This window comes from Danio aesculapii, chromosome 6 (genome assembly GCF_903798145.1).
Source record: "Danio aesculapii chromosome 6, fDanAes4.1, whole genome shotgun sequence".
NCBI classification, from domain to species: Eukaryota; Metazoa; Chordata; class Actinopteri; order Cypriniformes; family Danionidae; genus Danio; species Danio aesculapii.
The window spans coordinates 5,772,885-5,796,101 of NC_079440.1; the positions used below are offsets into that span (position 1 = coordinate 5,772,885).

Consider the following 23,217-nt stretch of genomic DNA (forward strand, 5'->3'; position numbering starts at 1 on the left):
AATCTGGGATTGCCACAGCGGAATGAACCCCCAACTTATCCAGCATATGTTTTACGCAGCGGATGCCCTTCCAGCTGCAACACATCATTTGGAAACACCCATACACACTCAGTCACAGACATACACTACGGACAATTTAGCTTACCCAATTCACCTATAGCGCATGTGTTTGGACCGTGGGGGAAACCAGAGCACCGGAAACCCACACCAACACGGGGAGAACATGCAAACTCCACACAGACATGCCAACTGACCCAGCCGAGGCTCGAACCAGCGACCTTCTTGCTTTGAGGCGATCGTGCTTGGGTAAATATTAGATTCACAAATGTAAATTTTCTTCGTCATTACCTAATTTGCAGAATTTTCTTAGTGACTTAAATTGTTTAATTACTACTTTACAAAATGTTTACAGCAATAAAAAGTGTAAAAACTGAAATTTTATAAGGACTGTGTAAAAGTTACTGAATTTGATAGTTTTGCCTCTGTACCCTGTTTTTATCATTGTTTTATTTTGGTATTATTATCTTTCTTCTATTACATTTTTCACATGTTTTTTATTATTGTATTTGATGTCATTTAATGTTATGGTATATATGATTGCATTGTTAAAACACAATAAAAATTATATATCACTCAATTAATTTGTAATACAATAATAGTCATATAGCCATTATTGTGTTCTTAATAAATCAATTCACTAGTCAAACCTGAAAAACAAGTGATGAATGCTGCTACAAAGGGAATTTCTGTGAATACATATACGGGGGAAAATTTACCTCCTAGGGCTTGAGTGTCCACATACTTGGACAGCATATTTTAGCTCTTAAGTGGCTGTTTAAAATGCTTTGAATGCTTTATATTTTGTTACAGACATACAGTGTCCTCCTGCAATGGTTTTGCAGCATATGAAATGTCCCAAACATTATTTTTAACCGTCCAAAATGGGGAAACAAAAGTTTTTAACTCTCTGATAGTCAAAGCAAGTATTAAAAAAAAATTCTGCATTAAATATGCATAAAAAACATTCAGGAAAAAGTGTTTTATGTAAATTCGGACCACGAGTCCACATATATGGACATCATTTTTCTCTAAAAGTACATCATATCAAAAGATGATACTTAGGTTTTTATTCTAATTAGGTTCTAATAAGCCTAAATAGCAAAGAGAAATAAAAATTGCAGGTAAAAAAACACCTTGGGCCTTAAGAGGTTAAGAAAACACTTGGAAATGATCCATTTCTCTGTATATATTAGCTGTGGGTTTAATTAATGTTATCACTTGTTCATTTCCTCCAAACATCAGAAAATGGCAACTGGTCAGAATATCAAATGTTTTCAGTTGTTGTGATTGAAAATCAGGGTTATTCCACCACATATGAATCTCTTAAAAACATTGGCATTGTGCTGTCTGAGAATAATAGAACTGTCTGTATATAATAATATTACTGTAAATCCAGAGAATATTGCAGTGTTAACTTTCCCACAGCTGTACACACGCACGCGCACACACACACACACACACACACACATACACGCACACACGCACGCACGCGCACACACACACACACACACGCACACGCACGCACGCACGCACGCACGCACACACATTTATAAAATATAAAAGAATAAAAAAAGATGTGTGTGCATTGGGAGGACAATATTTGAATAAAATGAAAAATCCATTTCTTTAAAAATATCTTTATTGTACATGTTCTCACAAGTAAAAAGTGCAGCATCCTAGCAGATATATTACTCACTTTTCCCCATGTTCTTATTATCATTTCCAAAACCACATCACAACATTAAACGAGGGTTTGAGTATCAAAGAAAACTCCAGGACACCATAAACAACTGAAACTCTTTTCCTCTATAACCAAACTGATATTTACAGATTATACAAAACGTCAGAAAGTCCCGAGAGTGATGCACACTTTCCTCCCATCTTTAAGAGCACGTTTGCAGCGTCCCTCGTGTGCTTTTGCTGTCGTCTACTGGACTCTGTGCTTATAGAACCAGCAGAGGCCTTTAGTGAAGTTCCAGCCCAATGAAATGGAGAGAACATACAGCAGTCCGAGCAAAGCGAAGGGATACAGAAGCACCACTGTGTTCTTTAAAAACGGAAGCGCTGAAGAGACGGAGAGAAAATCAAAGACAAAGTTCAGCCTACAACAGATGGATATTGAAATGCAACACTATAATAATGTTTTTCTCGATTGCTTTGACACACTTTTCAAAACAGGCTTAACATTCTCTAAACTGTGAGTGGAAATCTCTAAACGGTTTGCTGGAACTTCAGAACTTTATTGCATGTCTGCAAAATCTAGTTAACTCCTTCAAAACATTTCATTTCAAAATATTGCAAAAGGCACAAAATAAATTAGTACGAATAATTTTAAAAACTCATCCTAGAGCACATTTGCACAAAGAGTCTTTTAAAAAATTAGGCATGTTAACTGTTAGTAAGAGAGTATGTTTTTTAAAACTGGGAATGGTACGTAAAATGTTTAATAATGTGGTTCCTAGTTATTTGGTGAACTATTTTCAAATGGTGAGGCAACAGCATTCATATAGTACTAGGAGTTGGGATTTTAATATTTGTTTATTTAAATTTAGAAGTCTAGTGGGGAAATATATGTTTTTATATACAAGTGCAATCATGTGGAACAAATTACCAAAATCTATCAAGGAAATAAAAGATTTAAGGAGGTTCAACAAAGTAATCAAAAGATGGTTGTTTGATGAGGATAATTGGTTTGCATGGTGGACGAGGATGTTTTTATTTTATACGTTACTGGATTGTGTATAGGGTTGTAGCTGGAAGGCCACTCGCTGCGTGGGACGTATGTTGGATAAGTTGATGGTTCATTCCGCTGTGGCGATCCCTGATTGATAGAGGGACTGAGCCGAAAAGAAAAATTAATGAATGAAGGAATGTATTTGTGAATTATTTTGTTCCCGTTTTAAAAATGTATGAGGTACTGTCTGTTTTATGCATCATTTGAATTTTATTTGACAGATTTTAGACGAGCTGTACAAGTATCCCATACATTTTGAAATAAAAACTGTCGAGGATAAAAACACAATAAAGCCCTGGGCTTGTTTCCATTGTGGTCCTCGCTGTTAAATAAAACTAAGTATGGCTTCAAAATACAATTCAAATTCAATTCAATTCAATTCGTGCTTCAAAACCTAGTTATTGTGTCAGTAATTTGACCAAGGCCACCAAAACAAAGTGTGTTTGTCACTGTGTGTGTCACAATCACCAGCGATCTAATCAAGGCAGTTCACTGGTAAACAAACACACAGATCGCATAGAACTACAAATCTGCCATTATATGGACTACAAGATCCATGTACTGCACACACACACCAGTTCCTAATCCTGGCTGATTGCTAACACACACAGCTGAAGCTGTTCAGAACTTATGACATGGGCTTTAAAAGCAGCACAGACACACAGACTAGTTGCTGAGTCTTGTTTATATGTTTTGTGAACTTTACAACGTCTTTTCCTTGCCTTGCCGGCTTTGACCCTCACTTTGTTTGTTTGTTTTACTGTTTATTCCCGCCTTTTGACCATTCGCCTGTTTAATGACCACGTCTCTGGATTGCCTGTGTACATCAGTTTGCCCCTGTGTTGACTGTTGCTTGCCTTACCATCCTGCTAATAAAACCTGCATTTGGATCTGCAGCCTGTTGTCAGCGTCCCAATCACATTACAGTGTGAACCACACTGCTCAAAATGATTAGTTGTTTTTTCACCATGACAGTCAACCATGAAAATTAAGGCTTAAAAAAATCTGATATTTGTTGAGAAGAGTCAATAGTACATAGAAAAAATTAAAAATAAAAGCATGTTTGTATTTATACAGTCCATTTATTTGTGTACAAATGTATTACATGCAAAGTGCAATCTTGCTTGTCCAATTACTCTATTGCAGGGGTGGGCAAACTCAGTCCTGGAGGGCCGGTGTCCTGCATAGTTTAGTTTCAACTCTAATCAAACACACCTAAACATGCCAATCAGTGTCTTTAAGATCACTAATTATCTATAAGCAGGTGTGTTTGATCAGAGTTGGAGCTAAACTGTGCAGGACACCGGCCCTCCAGGACCGAGTTTGCCCACCCCTGCTCTATTGTATAGTTCAAATTTCTTATGTTACCACAAATACACATAAAAACTACAACATATCAACAAAAATATTCCTGCTGGACATCTCGTTGCTCTTGTTGGCCTTGCCAAAGATTACTCTTTTCCCAATTGCTCTTCCCCAAGTATGTTACTGCAGTTCAGATTTGTGAATGTGGTTATTGTGCTGTGGACAATCTATAATATTTGGGACCATATATGATAAATAGATGATGTAAATTGTATTGCAACTAAAGGTAATTTAATAACTTAGCAGACATTGCAAACAATTTCTATGAGATATTAATGGTGTAAACGCGCGTATACAAATGTCTGATAATTGAATAAACATTTTTGAGTGTGATGGCTTACATGTTGAAAAATGATTGAAGTTGTGAAGAGTTTGACACTATGAAGGAGAAATGACTCAGTTTTGATCAACAAGTCATATGCAATTAGATTTTGTCCAAACTACAGAAAATTGTTACAAAATAATGTTATTTCAAAGCAGAAACAAGATTTGCTTTCCCCATTGGCTGATTATTTCGCTTGTTTTTATGGGGAAAACTCACTTCATTTTGACTTATTATTTCTGAAAACAAGACAATATTTTTTTTTTTTGCGAAAGAAACAAGAAACAAGACAAAAGTTCCAAGTAAGAAAAGCATTTCTGAGTGTAGAATTGAGTCAAGTAATTAACTGAGTAATTTTTAGACAAAGTAATAGTGATGTAGCTAATAATTAGCAATTAATAACCTGATAGCATCACTTACCACTGTAGCCCAGGAATGTGATGTAAATGTAATAGCCAATTGCAATGAGCCACAAGGTGTTTCCCACAAAATAACCCAGAAACCAGTCAGAACTTATGACCACAACATCTGAGAAGAGAGAAAGATGTGTTACAGGTCCATCATTAAAAATATTACATCTTACTATCCTCTTCTTTACTCACGGTTGATGAAGAATAGCTGTAAAAAGTGCAGAATGACCAGAAGAGGGTAGAAAGCGTTTAGATGCACGTCGAACGCGTAGCCCCACTCCACATCATAATCTCTGTTAGGATGTTTCATTAGATATTTATTTGTGACAAACCTGGAAAACAAAATTATAAGCATTTAAATGGATGATTAAAATAAATACTGTGTATAGAAACGCTTTAATGATCTGGATTTGGATTCCTTTAACAACTAAACTGCACAATTAGGCAATCGATTAAAAAATCTGATCTATATTTCATATCCATTTATTGATTTGGAAAGTAGCCATGTATTTTGTAGGATAATGTACAATTAGCCAGTTAAAATAACCATAAAACAGTGCAATGTTTTCATCAGAGCAGCATTATTTTAGTATGGGTTAAACTTATGGTAAGCTTAGTATGGGTCCACTAGCTGTTCTTGAGATATTTAGTAACTTAGACATATTTAATAAATATGAAAGATAATCCATGTTATTTGGTATGGTAATTGCCAAAAGGGTGATTTTGAGAATGTGGAAAACTGAATCTGTACCTAAATTTGGTATGTGGGGTAGAGATCTTGTAAACATGCTTGCTTTGGACAGGTTGTGACATATCAATAATGATAAATTGGAGATTTTTGATAAAACATGGGGACAGATATTAGAACACCTTAATGCACTGGAAGAAATACAAGCATAACCAGTGGCCCCTGTCAATAACATAGTAATTAAAGATTGAATGTCATTGATATTATGATATTATTGATATTATAATCTATGATGTTTTTAATAATGTGCCCAAACTATTATTTGACAATAAAACTATAGTCAGAATGATGCATTTTTCTGGTAATACAAGAACAATGTTACATTATAATTACTTTTACTTATGCATTATCTGACCAGATAAATTATATTTTGCTTTCATGTGCATTTGTCTCTCTGTGTTCTGTTGTTCTGTCATAGGTTAGTGTTTATGTATTGTATTTTAAATGTATTATTATCGTATTTTATTGTTTTTTTTCTTATATATTTTGTTGTAGTTTTATAAAATGCAAAAAGCACATAAATAGACGTTTAAAAAATATATTATTATAGAATTTACGTCACAATTTCTAATAAACCTTTCTGTTTTGATTTTAGTATTTTTTTTATCTTCCTATAAATAAAATATTTGCATTCCAGTTTCAGGTTTGACCTAAACATATTTCAGTTTTAATGCAACATTTATCATTTTCAAGTTCTCAAAGTTTCTTTTTTTTCTCCAAATAAAGTTTGCTTCATTTCGTTTTAAATGAACCATTAATCCAAAATGTATCGCCATAATTTACTAAGCCTCAAGCCATCCTCAGTGTAAATGACTTTCTCTTTTAGTCGGACACGGACAGAGTAGTTTTATATTTTATCCTGGCTTTTCCATGCTGTATTATGGTGTTAGGTACTGGCTCTGTTTTGAAGCATCCAAAAGCACATAAATCCACTGTAAAACTATCCAACAAGCCTCCAGGGGGTTAACAAATACCTTTTGAAAAAGATTGATGTGTTTTTTTAACAGAGATACTGTATATCTAATCATCTTTTTGGCTGATCTATGATAGACGTAATATAAAAAAAACACATACAGTAGCATAAAAAAACAAAAATACAGACCTATTCCTTTAGGCCAGGGGTGTCATCGACAAGGTTTGGCATTATTGAAAATAATGGAAGTAAAGCTTAAAGCAGAGGTGTCAAACTCAATCCCTGGAGGACCACTGCTCTGCACAGTTTGGTTCCAACCCTGCTTCAACACACTACCTGTAGGTCTCAAACAAGCCTGAAGGACTCAATTAGTTTGATCAGGTGTGCTTAATTGCGGTCGGAACTAAACTGTGCAGAGCTGCAGCCCTCCAGGAACTGAGTTGGACACCTGTGCATTAAGCTTTACTTCCATTATTTTGAATTGTGCCAAACCTTGTCGATATTTGAAAGCAATAAAACCAAGATGCCACAATCCCAAGACCACGCCTCTTTTTACAGTCTTCTCTAGACACGCCCCTTATATTTGATTGGTGTTTTTAAAGCATTGCTTTGTGCACCTTTAGGTACGAAATAAAACCATTGTGTGTCACCTTACCACATGAGTGTAGATATGAGCAACCCGACTCCAATGCAGTCGATGAAAACAACCCAGAGCAACAGCGTCAACGTCTCCACAAAACCCATATCTAGAACCAGACCAAAGCCCACCGTCGACACTGCAGATATATAAGACCATCAGTTAGACAATGTGTTTTTTATAACCGTAAACTGCAACTGTAAAGGCTGATTCATACTTCTGCGTCAAGTGCACGCATGTGGTCCGGCGCAGATTTGCGTGGTCGCATAGCCCGCGCCGTGGCTGACACCGACGTGCACCTCTCAAAAAATGTAACTACACGCCGCAACGATGCATAGCGGAAGCTCTGTGATTGGTCGGCTTGGTAGCTGTGACGAGCGAGGGCTGAGAACCGTGAGCCTGATGAAGCGAGTGTTGACAAGTGTCGAGTCCCCTGAAGGAGCTCCAGATGGAATCTTTTGTTTTGTGTTTACCTTATGGTTCAAGTTGTTGCACGTCTGCCAGTTCCCGTCTCTGAATGAGCAAGTTTTAGCTAGTTGTAGCGTTCAGAAAAAACAAAACACCTGCAAAGAAACTCGACACAGAGCAACATAAACGTCTACTGCCAGCTAGCGTTTTGGAAGTGTTATGGCAGAGCAACACAAACAGCATGCAGAACTATAAATGCATGACTATGCGCAAGGTAGACGCCGTGGGTCACGCCGATCCCTCCATTCAGAAGTATAAACCAGCCTTAAGTGTTATCTTTGCTATATTGTATTGATTTTGCTTGTATTTTCTTTTATTTTTAGATTCAGTGATATATTCAGTGCTCTTTTACTCAACATATCATATACTGAACCGTTCCGAATCCGTGACCTAAAACCAAAATCCAAACCGAAGCATGAGAAGTCTTGTTGCACCCTTAATATGTATAGCCATTTTCAGAATAACTATCATCTCAAAGCAGCATAACAAACTGCACACATTATTAAATAACAATCAGACATTTATGTCTGCATCAGGAGTCCTCACCACAGAGCCAGATGCTGAGCAGCACCAGGAACGCGGGGTCGTCTCGGGCCCACTGGTCCTTAGTCTGTTTGCGGTAGTGGAAGTTGCGGTACACTTTCTGCGGCGATGTGAACAGGTACAGCATCTGCCAAATGGCGAACTCAAAATCCATCTGTCTGAAATGCAAGAGTCGCCGTAGGTATTTGTAACGCTTGGCGCCGGCTGTGTGTCGCGCTGCATCCCGCGCATTCAGACTGCCGTTACGGTGGATCTGCGGGGAACTTGTCGGCAACATACTAGTGTGAGGGCACAGAGAAAAAGAGTTATTATATGAGATTCTGGACCACAACATCACAAACCTTATGGGCTGTCTATTTGTAATTTAGTCACAGAGCAATTCCATGAAAATGTCAACCTTGCCATGAAAAAATATACAGTTTCACCAAAATAGCAAAATCCTTTCTAGGTTTTTTGTGTAGGCTTGTATTGTACAGTGCTGTAAACATACTCAAAATGTCTCTGTCAATGTTTTCAAACTATTATATTTGGCAATTTTTACATCAGAGAGATCTCACATCCATAACGAAGCTTTTTCCTCAATAAATTTGATTAGTTTCTTTTGGGTTGTGGAGTTTAATTCACAGAATTTCTACAAAATATGTTGTATACTGTAAACTCACATACTGTTTTGGTCACATCCATAACGCATGTTTATTTCCGTCATTTGACATTTGTTTACAGACTGGTATTTGTCTGATCCCATCACTCTGTGATTAGTAGTTTTGGAAAATATAAACAGATGCTTCAATATAATGCTAACATATATTTCTCTGTGAATTTATTAAGTTTTTACTGTGAATGTCACATCTATAACGCTGGAATTGCTCTACAGTGTCTATACCATCTTGGTTGTTATAAACTCAAAACTATGGGTTTTCTGGTCCTGCTCCCAATTGTTGAATTATCTGAATCTATTTGTTTTTTTACAGTTATTTTTAGGTTTTTTTAATCTTTATTTATAGGACAGCCACTAGGCTATTATCGCTGACAACTGCTCCATCTTTTTAATGTTCATGTTTTAATAAATCTCCCAAAACATATCTTTTGAATGATGCATTTAAGTTATAATTTTTACAGTTGTTTGTTGTTGTCTTTTGTGCTGTGATTGTAACTGCTACTATGGAGGAGCAATGTATTATTATTGCTGTATACTGCTGAAGCTACTCGAGTGTAAGAAAGGCACATAATAACAAATAAAAATTATTATTATTTTTATTATGTTGTACTGGTATACTTTTAGAAATAGCAAAAATTGCATTGTTTGGGTCAAAAATATTCATTTTTAATGCCAAAAACGATTACAATATTTAGTAAAGATCATGTACAACGAACATATTTGTAAATTCTCTACTGTAAATATACCACAACTCAATTTTTGATCGGTATGCATTACTAAACACTTCATTTACACAACTTTAAAGATGATTTCATCAGTATTTTGATTTTGTTGATCCCTCGGATTCCAGATTTTTAAATGGTTGTATTGCAACCAATTGGTGTCCTCTCCGAACAAACCATACGCATATGGATATATATATATTTTTTAATTAACACTTCTGACTGTTAGAGTCAGAAGTATTTTAAACGCAAGTAAAACGTCAAATCTAATGTTTATTCATGTAAATGTAAATTTGTGAAAATGAAACAAGAGTGAAATTATCTTCTCATTATTTAGCATAACAAATATATTAAAAACAGAAGAATAATTGTTGTGACCTGTACTTAGTAAAAATATATAAAAGAACACAACTTAAAATCTAGTGGCTTGAAGGATTGTTTCAAAATAATAATCAATGATTATTTTAGAGTTGCGTTTCTCTTGTTCTGTACATGACTGAAAAGATTTTTGGTGTAAGATTAAATGACATTTCAGGCTCATAGCCAAGGGGGGTTCGAGAGACCCACCTCTCACTGACAAAGTCCGGAATTTGTCCCTTTCATAAGCTCATTTGTCCAATTTTGACTGCTGTGCCATCACAAATTGTGAAAATAACCCATTGGATCCTCTGCTGGCTCACGTGACTTCAGTTAATCAGTTTTGATCAATGCAAACAATTATTTTTCATGAGTCCAACATTCAGCTGTGCAAGAAAACACACAATCTGACGTAAGAGAAGTCATCTTTCACGGTTGATTTAATGTATTGTGTTTAAATAGAGAAAACGTTTAACAAGTAACTTTCATTCTAAATCTTGGAGCTTATTCCTGAAACAAAAAATGAACAATAAAAAGGTGTGAAGCACCAAATTCTGCCTGTATTAAAATGAATTTAAATACTAAGTTGGCTAATGTTGTTATCCATGAATATTCAAATGCACTGTTTTTTTTTTTTTCAAGAGATGCCAGAAAAATCGTGAAGCTCTACATTTTTATTATTGTTTTAACTTTTGGTTATTTAAATAAATTGACAGAAAATTCTGACTGAGGAAAGTTGAATGTGCTGGTCAGTTTGTTATTTGCCTATAATAACAACAGGCTACAGATTTTAATTAAATAATAAGCATTTATTCATTTTTCTTTGTTTTAATTCTTTAGGAAATGTTTTTGGTACATCAAAAATTGTGGTTATGACCACCCGGCAAGCGGATCCAGCTGAAAGTAGTGCTTAAAATGTCACTAAAATGCAGTATTTAAATCTCATAATTAAATAGAAAACAAGGTGAATAACTCCAAAAAGGTCCAATTTTTGATAAAACAAAAAAACAAAACAAAAAAAAAGAACCACCCCTTTCAGCAGGCTGGCTACGGGCCTGCATTTTAGTGGGTGTTTTATGTAAATCCCTGATGTCACTGTTAGTCATTTCAATAAAAAAAAAAAAAACTAGTATGAACAGAATCTATAGTATGAAAAAATGAAAGCTGTATTACACTTTTGGATCATTTAGTCTTCTATCCAAAAACATTTGTTGATTCATATACTATGAAAACTGAAGATCTGATACAAGGCACAGACAATTTGTGAATCCAATTAGGAATAAACTGAGTGATGGATTAGGCATGGGACGATGACTGATGACGGTTTCAAGGTATAAATAAAGGTTTGGAAAAGTCAGTTTTAAATCCGGCAAAATTTTCTGTAATGCCGTTCCTGAGGTATGTGTAAGACTTTTTATTTACATTTTGTGTTTATTTTTTAGGACAACAGTATCTTCAGCAGAAAAAATATCCAAAGATGCCATTTTAAATTTTAAAGAAATCTGTGTTTTCGAAACTAATGAAGACAGCAGAAGTCTATGATTCACTTGAATTATTTAGCCTGACATGTTTACTATTTTAATATTTCAAAAAATAAAATATATTGTTTTCAAATGGGAAAAAGCTTGTTTTTTTTACCCAGACATTTAAAAAGAATATATTTTAGAAAAGTAATCACAATATCGTGATACCGTAAAACTTTATCCAAGGTTATCATACCGTCAGAATCTAATAACGGCCCATGTCTATGATGGATATTGAGCAGTGTGGTTATTACTGATGATTTCCTTTTTTTACTTAATTACAAGTTTGTTACAAAGTAATGTAAATGCTACAGTATATATTTCTCTGTTATACATCATGAGATTAAAAACCACATTCAACCATCAAGCTTCATAAACAATCCATTGTGATCTGATTAGTTCTCGTACTTCCTATTAATATGAACTACTATGTAAACATGCAGAGCTGATTCTAGATTATTCTTATATAGAGGAAAAGTCGGTTTTATATTCGGATATTCAGACATTCTCCTTATTAATATAATTTCAGAAAAGTATTCTTTGCAAAATCTACATAGTGAAATCATATTAGCAGGCAAAACTACCGAAGTACACTATTATTTACAGTCAATTAGATAGTGCTAATGTTGTTTTGAAGTCATACATATATGCTAATTCTGACCGAATATTCAAATTATCGTTGTAAACAATATAAAGAGAGTTAAATGAACGAATGTGCGAATATAAAACCAACTTCGATCATTCTTATTTACTTTTCACAGACAGTCTGACTCTACAGAACAACTGACAGGAATTCTACATTAGCTTTACCATTAACAAACACCAATTAAAAGCAAACCTGCAAGTAAAGTAGTGACGAAAAGTGATGCTCAAATGCTAAACCCTAAGCATCACAGTATGTTTTTTGCATGGGCCTCAATCCCTCATAATAACCTGCTAAACGAGTTAGCTATTGTGTTGTTCCTGGTGATTGTGTATAAATATGACACTCACCTGCTCTACAGCAGTACCAGCAAACTTATAAAGTAAATATCTTATTATCGAGGGTGTAAAAAACAATGCAGCAATCGTGACATGTCAACTTCCTGCCTTGACCGAACACGTAGCAGCGCAAGCGATACGCTGATGCTTCTTCCTGTGTCAGTGAGGCCTTCTGGGAAATGTAGTGTTTGGCTGGAAAACAGCGTTTCATGGTATGTGATTTAGTTTCATATCTTTTTATATCGTTCAAGACTTAATATAATGGATATATATTAAAGTATACAAAAATTAGAGGTATTCGTTTGCTTTTAGTAAACGAAGAGTCGGAGTTTTAACAATTTATTGAATTGTAACAATGAAAATATATTGGGAAATATTGTAGTCCGGAGATTTTCAGTCTTTAGATGCTATGTATGGACGTGATCATACTTGTGTGAGGGACCCCTATGCTAAAATGTAATAATAATAATAATAATAACAACAATAATAAAATAAATAAATAAAAATTAATAATAATAATAAATAAATAAATAAGACAGTGCTAGTTTATTTTGAAACCCGATTAAAAATAAAAAATGTAATCGTTTGCATTAACCTAGCCTACATAATTAAACGTTTCTACTCACATTACTTGCTACTACATTTATTTACTTTCATGTTATCTTTTTTATTCAATGGCAATTTTAAAATCTAACTTTGTTCATTAATTTAATCAATAAATCGATCGATCGGGTCTAAAACAAATAATTTTCAGATAAAGTAATGCCTTGTAAATGCTGAATAGCCCATCATTATATATGACGAAACAACAGCAAAATAATAAGGGTGAAAAACTTCATAATATATAAATATAGCAATACAAAAATGTACAAATAATTAGGGATTTTTCAATTACTTCTTGCCATATATTCCATATAATTTTATGGCAAATTTTTGTATTATTTCTTACTCCTTCCGCTTTTTTGGTAATGCTTGTTTAGAAACAACAGATGGCGCTAATGTGTAGGTCAGTCATTACAGTTTTTTCTCCATTGGTTTGGCTCATTTCTTGAAACAGGAATTACATTCTGAAAACAACATGGACAAACTTTCAAAACACTTGGCAATTGTTTACAACAGACTTGATTTTCTCATTCATTTGATCAAATTGCAAATGTCTAGGTACATCTTTGCAAATGATTAAGTACAGGTAGCCGATATTTAGCACAATTTCCAAGTGAATAGATCTAGTTGATCAAAACTGATTGTTGATTCTCAGTTCAATGGTTGTTCTCTCCAAAATATGTCAGTGTCCTTTCACTGTATACCGTCATCACATGCACAATAGTCTGTTCAATTGTCAAAATTAGTCAAGAACATAATACCATGAATACCGTATATGAATCGGTGGAACATATAAATATATATATATATATATATATTCAATTCACCTTTATTTGTATAGCGCTTATACAATGTAGGTTGTGTCAAAGCAGCTTCACATTAAAGGTCACAGTAAATAGGAACAGTGTAGTTCAGTTTTCAGTGTTTAAGTTCAGTTCAGTTTAGCTCAGTTCAGTGTGGTTTAATAATCACTACTGAGAGTCCAAATACTGAAGAGCAAATCCAACGATGCGCAGCTCTATAGATCCCGAACCATGCAAGCCAGTGGTGACAGCGGAGAGGGAAAAAAAACTTCACTAATGGCGGAAGTGAAGAAAAAAACCTTGAGAGAAACCATTTTAATTTCTCCGCTGGCCAAACGTCTTGTGCAGAGCTGCAGTCTCAGTGGCGGAGGCTTGAAGCTGGCCTCAGCGAAGACTCGTCTGTCTCTGGAGCGTCACAGGAATCAGTCTCATGTTCTCCACTCCTCCATGACCACCACAGTAGCTGCTCAGGATACGGCCTGGTCCAGGATATGGAAACCTTGGGATCATCTCGTCGTTGGTCTTGGATCGAATCAGTGACTCTGCATAGTCTGAGGGCCTCGGGAAGAGTATCCCCAGGTGGAAATGGAGAACATACATACATACATACAACAGTTCTGTCTGGTTCTGGAATCTGATTGGCTGATAGCCACGTGATATTCTGCCAGTAACAGCACTCGTACCGCCTCTTCACCCTAGTGTATAACTCCACCCACATACAGCAACAAGCAGAGGACACACTACAGTTTGAAAAATATTGCAGCTGTTGGACAACAATGTACATAATGAGGCTTTTAGTCGAGAATGTAGTTGTATCATCTCTTTAATTTATTCAGAAAAAACTTCAAACATAGGAAACTGCCTCTTTAATGCTGATACTCCAAGATATTGATGGAAACATCATTTGAAGAGGATGTGTTGTCCGGAGATAATGAGGATGATGATTAAATAAATCCACCCTGAAAGAGCTGAACACCGGCACCCTGAAAGTCTCCGATTTTGCCAGTACTTCAGCCTGGGTCGCAATGCTTTGGGTCAGATTTATAAGAAAAGCAAAACCCCTACATCATTTTTATTTTAGTTCCTGCATGTTGTAATGAGTGGCTTTAGATCAGGAAACAGGTTCTTGTTCCTTGACTTTCCAATAACTTATGAAATTGATATTAATTAATTTATTAACCAAGCACACAGCACCTTATTGGCACTCTAAAATGCACTAATGCTTAAAAGGGCAGTTCACCCAAAACTGAAAACTCTGTCATCATTAATCACTCTTTACTTGTTAATGTGTATCAATTCTTTTATTATTATTATTTATTGTTATTAAAAGGCCCTCCACCACCCCTACTCCTCCAAGCTCATTTCTGATATCAGTAATTCTGAGAGCTCCCTCATCCCTGAAGTCCAGAAAAATACCATATTGTTTTCCTGGTAGTTTCTGGACTTTGTTTCTGAGCAACTTGGGGCTGTTGCTGTCTATGGAGGATGAGGGAGCTCTCCGATTTCATCTAAAATATTTTCATTTGTGTTCAGAGGATTTTTTTGCCAATTAAAATAAAAGCATGCTCATTTAAGCCTAGGACTGTCCAAAAATAACATTAGAAAAATAGAAGTCTACAATTACTTAGGGGTCAGTGTTGTAATGTAATGTACACTTCCATCCACAACACAAACTGAAGAAGAAAAAGGCCCTCCACCACCTCCTACTCCTCCAAGCTCATTTCTGATATCAGTGATTCTGAGAGCTCCCTCATCCTCAAAGTCCAGAAAAATACCAGATTTTTTTCCTGGTAGTTTCTGGACTTTGTTTCTGAGCAACTTGGGGCTGTTGCTGTCTATGGAGGATGAGGGAGCTCTCCGATTTCATCTAAAAGTATCTTCCTTAAAAAAATGCATGCTCATTTTAGCCTAGGACCGTCTAAAATATATTATATAAACCTTCTGCTTATCATATAAACCTGATCCAATGCATTGTACTGGTGCTGGTGTTTCTTCATCATCATCAAACAACACATCCTCCTCAAAATGCACTCAGATTTAACCATCTGACTGCACAGAAGAGCCAGTTTCCTGGGATTGATGATGACGCTGATCCTGCAGCGTTTGGGTCTCTGCATCAGGTCCTGGTTCTGGATCAGTTAGATGTGAGTTCTTCTTTTTTTTCCATTTGCAGTGAAGAAATGGCTTCTTTATGATGTTTGTGTTGATGTTGTTTTTTTTTTTAGATGAATTTTCTTTGTGAAGTCTATACTGAGGAAAAAAAAAAAGAAATTTTAAAAGCATGTCTGGTATTTGTCTAGAGCAGTGTTTCCCAACCCTGTTCCTGGAGGCACACCAACAGAACATATTTTGGATGTCTCCCCTATCTCACTCATTCACTTCAGGTTTTGGAGTCTCTTCTAATGTTCTGGTGAGTTGATTCAGGTGTGTTGGATTAGGGAGAGCTTGAAAATGTGTACTGTTGGTGTGCCTTCAGGAACAGGGTTGGGAAACACTGGTCTAGAGCATATTTATATAGAATGAGAAGCTTCCCAGCAGGCACCTTGATGTCACAACTACATCATCGTGTTGAAACACGTTAAAAATGTGAATTAATTGCTTTTGTGTTTTTGATGTTAATGTTAGATGTCAATTTGATGTTGTTTTGATGTCAAGCTAGTTTACATGCATTTTAAAGATACAAAATCTAGCGTAAATTTGTAATTGAAGCTTTAAGATGAATAAAACATTTCTTATACTTTTGTGTGATTATTTAGGTGTTCAAAAGGACATCAATGTGTGGATGTCAAATAGTCATCAAGGTTTTGACATCAAATTGATCAACATTTTGGGCATGTTTTTTTTTATGTCGTTTTGACATCAAAGTGATATCTTAAACCCAATAAACGTAGTTTCCTCCAGGCTAAGTTGTATTTACCTTCATCTGCATCGTGTCTCATCTTCATTCAAGAGTCACTTCATCCAGTCATATTGTAAGAACTGTTTAAGCGTCATCTTTTGGCTCAGAGACTTTTTGATCAGATCACAGCAGTCTGTACAAGGGGAAAGATGGTTAATACACTGCTTATAAGACTACATCTTACTTTAAGGCTGTATAATATACACTAAAGCTGACATTCATCAAGATACCTTCTAAAATACTACCAATGGCTTTATCCTAAACCGCCCCCTATACCCTTAATAGTGCAGTATTTGCCAAGATGAGCATAAATCTTCAAAAATGTGCATAAAAATGTAGGTTTGACTTAAAAAATAAAGTTTTTTATGGAAACACAGCTAGAGTCTGTTCACTCACCACTGCTTAAGCTGGGCGTAAGCGAAATCCTGCGCTTGGCTTTAGCGAAGTTATTCGGCAGGTCTCCGGTCACCATGAAACACAGCAGGTAGCCTATATCCCTTGTACTGGTGAAGACGGCTTTTTTGTAGTTTTGTCCGTCCACTTTGTAAGCACAGCCGAAGTCGATCAGCTTGATCTGCCTAGTCCTCGTGTTGACCAGAATGTTGTCGCAATGCAGGTCGTTGTGAGCAATGCCTTTGTCTATGCAATGCTGGACTGCCAGGACTATCTGATGCACGAGGCAACGTGCCACAGGTTCGGTCAGCTTGTTGTGCTTGCTTATATAGTCCCCCAGGACTTCACAAGGCTTGGGGTACTCCATGACCAATGAAATGCATCCAGGTTCATCAAACCACTCGTACATTTCGATCACGTTTTTGCACAATGGCGGACGCTGAAGCGTGAGCATATACGCCACTTCTTTTAACATCGGTTTGGCAGTTGAAGCAAGCTAGAGAGAAAAAGAGCACAAGGGTTAGTTCATGCAGATCTGAAGGAAGACTTCATTTAAAGGATTAGTTCATGCAAAAATGTTTTCAGACTTTCAGAAAAAGATCATGCTCTTAAAAAAACCTCTTTGAAACGCCTCTCGACATTCAGTTTGAATGGGGAACATCAAATTCTACAAAATTGCTTTGCCAAGCTTAAGAGTAAATGTCAAATTAGGAATCAAGAATAAAATTAAACAACTGTCTCTTTAGTTTCATATCTAAACGTTCATATCGCACAAAATCTGCAGAAAATCACGTCTGGTCCGAGCCCCTCCCTCTGAGGCTCCCTCAGTCTATATTGATCGCTGATTGGCTGCTGTACTACAAGGCGGGGCTTCATTCGCCATATTGACCGTTATACTTTTCCCTATTCAAAACTATACAAGTGACACGTCTTGAGTATTCTATAGACTTTGATAAACAGGTCGGATAAACTTTTTATTAGATGAGAAAAGATGTGCAGAAACTACGATGGAAACACTTTTACAGAACAAATTCCAGTATGCGCATTAAAAAAAGTCATGTGATTTTGTTATAAGAGATCATGTAATGATAATAAGGTGTGTGAATGGACAATCCAGCAGGCTGAGCACATTGTAAAACTTATGAACTGTTGTTTTGGTCATTCTAAAACACATTAACCATTTCACTATCAGTGTTATTATATTATTAATGACCTAGGTGATGCTCTGGTCATACCTTTAAATGCCACAGCGCGGTCACTGCCTGTCAGGATTATCTTCTGAGGCGCAAGTCATTTATTAAATGAAGAACAGATTGACGCAGCTTATCCTACCACAGCAAATTTCGTTTTTACTGTCGATATTTGGCATCAGTTAATCAGGAAGTGACGATTTTGTTTGCTTTGACTCGTTGGATGGAAATGATGTGTTATTCGCACGCCTTTTATGAGATATTCCAGTTTTGCGCATTAAGTTAATTCACATTTTTGGATGTAAATATAGCTAACGTCAATTGATGTAACTAAATATTGTTAGACGCCACAAAAAACGTTATTTATTTTGTATTTTTTGCTCTATTGCATTTGTTTATGCGTGCATAATGTTTATTATTATATTTTATCAAGCGGCAACCTCCCACTCTCCCTCGTGAAGCCAATACGGAAGTAACTAAAACTGCAATTCATCGAAATTCCGCTAGACCTGGCTCCATAATAGAGCAGATTTCTATTGAGCCCAATGTTAAAATGCCCAACCTTACAGTAGAAAAAAAAGGTGTTTACAGCCTGGTACAAAGAACGATTTTGGTTCATATAGCTAATATTACCCTTCATGACAACTGTTAGGGGGGTGATTATTTTTTCCAACTTACCAAAAAGGTATTACGGTCACCTCTTCTCTTCTGAACCCGTTTGATGGCAACCTGCAAAGAGGAAATACAATTATTATTTTTTTCCCACATATTCTTCGGTCTCTAATTCATTTATCCAACACAGATGCTCAATTAGACAATTTACAAAGTGAGCAACATGTATAGTAAGAGAGTTTTACCTCCACGCAATCAGATTTACGGACAGCTTTGTGCACTGTGCCGTAGACCCCGCTTCCCAGAACAGCTCCCAGTTTGTAGAAACTTCCCAAAGATCCTTAAAAAAAAGAGAAGAGGTTGTTTAAGTGCTTTCAGGTCTATCGTACTGATATTATCTTACATTAACAAATGTATATTGTATTAGCATATATAATAGTACTGACGCCTATCATCATTGGCTCCTGACACTGAGATCTGGAGCCCAGACGGTCCAGGGACAGGTTCTGGATCTAGATGAGGTTTAGCATAGTTCTGGATCCTAGATGGTCCTGGAACAGGCTCTGGATCTGGATGAAGTTTAGCAGTGTTCTGGATCCCAGATGGTCCAGGGACAGGCTCTTCATCCGCATCAGACTTTTCATCCGGATCAGGCTCTTCATCCGGATCAGGCTCTTCATCCGGATTTGGCTCTTCATCCGGATCTGGCTCTTTATCCGGATCTGGCTCTTTATCTGGATCTGGATCTTTATCCGGATCTGGCTCTCGATCTGGATCTGAATCTGGCTCTTCACCCGGGTCTGGCTCTCGATCTGGATCTTCACCCGGATCTGGCGCTTCACCCGGATCTGGCTCTCGATCTGGATCTTCACCCGGATCTGGCTCTCGATCTGGATCCTCACCCGGATCTGGCTCTCGATCTGGATCTGGATCTTCATCATACTCTTGATCTGGATCTGGCTCTTGATCTGGACCTGGCTCTTGATCTGGATCAGGCTCTGAAACCAGATCAGGCTCTCGATCTTGATCTGGCTCTTGATCTGGACCCAGCTCATGATCTGGCTTGTGCTCTGGATCAGGCTCTTGATCTGGATCAGGCTCTCGATCTGGATCAGGCTCTCGATCTGGATCAGGCTCTCGATCTGGAGCTGACTCTTGATTTGGACCCGGCTCATGATCTGTATTGTGCTCTGAATCAGGATCAGGCTCTGGATTTGGCTCTAGATCTGGACCCGGCTCATGGTCTGGACCAGAATCAGGCTCCACTTTTTTCCGTCTTCTACGGAGGAAAGGCTTCTTCATGACCTTCCACACCCTCCTAAAGAAAGCATGGATTTTGTTCCTCCTGTTGGCCTGTGATTGAATTTCTTAAATGAAGAAAAACAACAAAGAAAATATTAGTAACATGACAGTCAGTTATTGTATAGCCTATTAAGAATATATAAATGTAAAATATTATTAATAATTTATATATCGGCTGAATTGTCCTAAAGTGGGAAACCTATGGTCTAGTGCTTGTCGCGCCTTCATAAACTCATGAATGCCAGTGAAAATGTGGATTAGGCTAAACTGTGGTGCTGTGTGATCAAAATCACATAATTTAAAATGTCCCATCGTATATAAGTGTGGAGCAATCGTAAAATAAAAAGCACCTTCTGTGAAAATCCTCTGTGATATTTAATGAACATGATATTAAGTGCTTTAAAATGTGTATTTTATTATTTAATGTTTCACATAATCTCAACTGAAACATGAAGAGAGAGTGGGACATAGAATAGCCCCTCCCCTTTTAAAATAAACAGCCAATAGCATTTAGTTTTTATCACAGCTCTGCCAGTGAGAGTGGTTGAGCTCAAGCGCATCAAATGAAAAGCCAATGAGAAGAAGGGGGTGGGGCATGTCAGATACTAGAGAGCATTTGATTGGTCAGAAGATTCAATCGATTTAGGAGGAAATGACAAACTGCAAGCTTTACATGTTTATATCTTTTAAATGTGAATTTTGTCACTGTTTTGTACCACACTAGCTTATATATATCCTTAAGTCTAACATACTGATGCTAACATCTAAAAAAAAAACCTTTAAGGAGTTGCTTTTGAGTCATAGGCCTATGAGAATAGTTGCTTCGTGTGTTTAATAAGTCCATTAAAACTCATATTGTATTGTTTATTTGATAATTTTCCATTCTCCATTTTTAAATTGATCTTGCCCTCTGTCTGGGACTTTTGAGCTGCTGATTTTCTGAAAATGCTTGTACTAAGAGCAGCTCAATGTCTTTCATTTCTTTTTTTGTGGTTGCAGAGAGTCTCACCGGTTGTGTTTTCCTCCACACTGTTATCGGGAGAGGACTCATAAGGTGCTGTACTGTCATCTGAAAGCATCGTCCAGTCCTCTTCCAGCCACGGACAGAAGTCGCTGCAGAAGCTGATGATCTCCAAAAGTGAGCCTGGATGACAGAATCAGTCATAATGGTCAACTTTCAGAAACTGAGATTTATGGAAACACTTCATCATGACACTTTTATGATCATCACATGACACATTATGAATATGAATGAGATTTTATGCAAGCTTATGACTGTCATTAAGTGTCATTTACTCAGTTATGTCAGTTTAAATAACATTATTTGAGATGCATTTGTGAATTGGGTAAGCTAAATTGTCCGTAGTGTATGTGTGTGAATGAGTGTGTATGGATGTTTCCTAGAGATGGGTTGCAGGTGGAAGGGCATCCGCTGCGTAAAACATTTGCTGGATAAATTGGCGGTTCATTCTACTGTGGCGACCCCAGATTAATAAAGGGACTAAGCTGAAAAGAAAATGGATGCCTTTGATACTTGTATCAACTGTAACATGACATAAACTAATGACACATGCATAACCTCTCTGGTGTTAAACTTGACATTACCAAGACAACATAACGTGTCATAAATCTGTCATAAACATGATTATCATGAGGTCATTGCAATTGTGTCTTGAATTTCATAATACTGTCATTCATCTTTCTTGACCTCAACTTCAGTGGTACAAATTGAATTTATAATTTAAAATCCATTGAATATTAACGATGCCGTTATAAAATTATTCAACAACACACTGTCACTTTTAATAAGAAATTTTTATGACAAATTCTAAAGTGATCAGAAAAATATTCATGACCCAATTATAATGGCTTCATGACAATCATGTTTATGACGGATTTATGACAAGTTGTGTTGTTTTGGTAGAGTCAGGTTGTCATGACAACTCAAACAATGTCATTCATTCATTTTCTTTACGGCTTAGTCAACTTTGCATATAAAATGACACAACTGAGCGAATGACTCTTCTAAAATCACACTATTTTTCATTTCTCATTTTTGTTTCATAAGTAAACTGTCTAATTTATTTTAATCCTCCAATACATTCATATATATCTTCTTCCAGTTTTTAAAATGGTTTAAATCTAAGAAAGCTTACCCGTTGTGTTTTTCTCCTCGTTGTTATTAGCAGATGGTTCATCAAGTGCTGTACCGGCATCTGAAACCACAGTCCAGTCCTCCTCGTCCAGCCAGGGACAGAAGTTACTGCAGAAACTGATGGTCTCCAAAGATGGCCCTGGACAACAAAATCAGTCATAAGAAATCCAGAAATTAAAATATATTCATAAAATATCTTCATGGAAAATTATGAACTTTACTTAATAGTCTGATGACTGTTAGCATGAAAGGACAATCTATGTTTTCAACTCATACAAATGTATGATAAAATTTACCACACACACACACACACACATTGATATAGCTGGTTTATAGGGACTCTACATAGGCGTAATGTATTTTATACAGTAAAACAGTTATTATATGGCCTCCAGCTGCCCATTTAGGACAATTTACCTCACAAGACAACATTTTCTCATCTCAAAGCCTGTGTAAAACCCATTATTGATCATTTCTCATTTTTGTTTGATATTGTTTTTGTCATTTTGCTGACAAACTCACCGGTTGTGTTTTTCTCCACATTATTATCAGTAGCGGGTTCACAGGCATCCAAAACCACAGTCCAGTCCTCCTCGTCCAGCCAGGGACAGAAGTTACTGCAGAAACTGATGGTCTCCAAAGATGACCCTGAAAAACAAAATCAGTCATAACAGTCTGAACTATTCATAACAAAATATCTTCATGGAAAATGATGAGCTTTTACTTAATAGACTGAAGATTGCTGGCATGAAAGAAAAATCATTCATTTTGACTCATACAATATCAGGGTTTCTACAGGTTTCATTAAGTGAAATTTAA

General features: G+C 36.4%; 1 protein-coding gene across 1 annotated transcript; it reads right to left on the minus strand.

Moving 5' to 3' along the window:
- Positions 1-1,681: 1,681 nt before the first annotated feature.
- On the minus strand, positions 1,682-12,561 carry unc50 (unc-50 homolog (C. elegans)). Its single transcript, XM_056459393.1, has 6 exons — positions 12,454-12,561; positions 8,204-8,478; positions 7,208-7,328; positions 5,084-5,223; positions 4,902-5,009; positions 1,682-2,124 (listed from the first exon to the last, which is right to left on the minus strand). The coding sequence occupies exons 2-6, from the start codon at positions 8,475-8,477 to the stop codon at positions 1,988-1,990; spliced, it is 780 nt and encodes a 259-aa protein (XP_056315368.1). The 5' UTR covers position 8,478; positions 12,454-12,561; the 3' UTR covers positions 1,682-1,987.
- Positions 12,562-23,217: the final 10,656 nt, after the last annotated feature.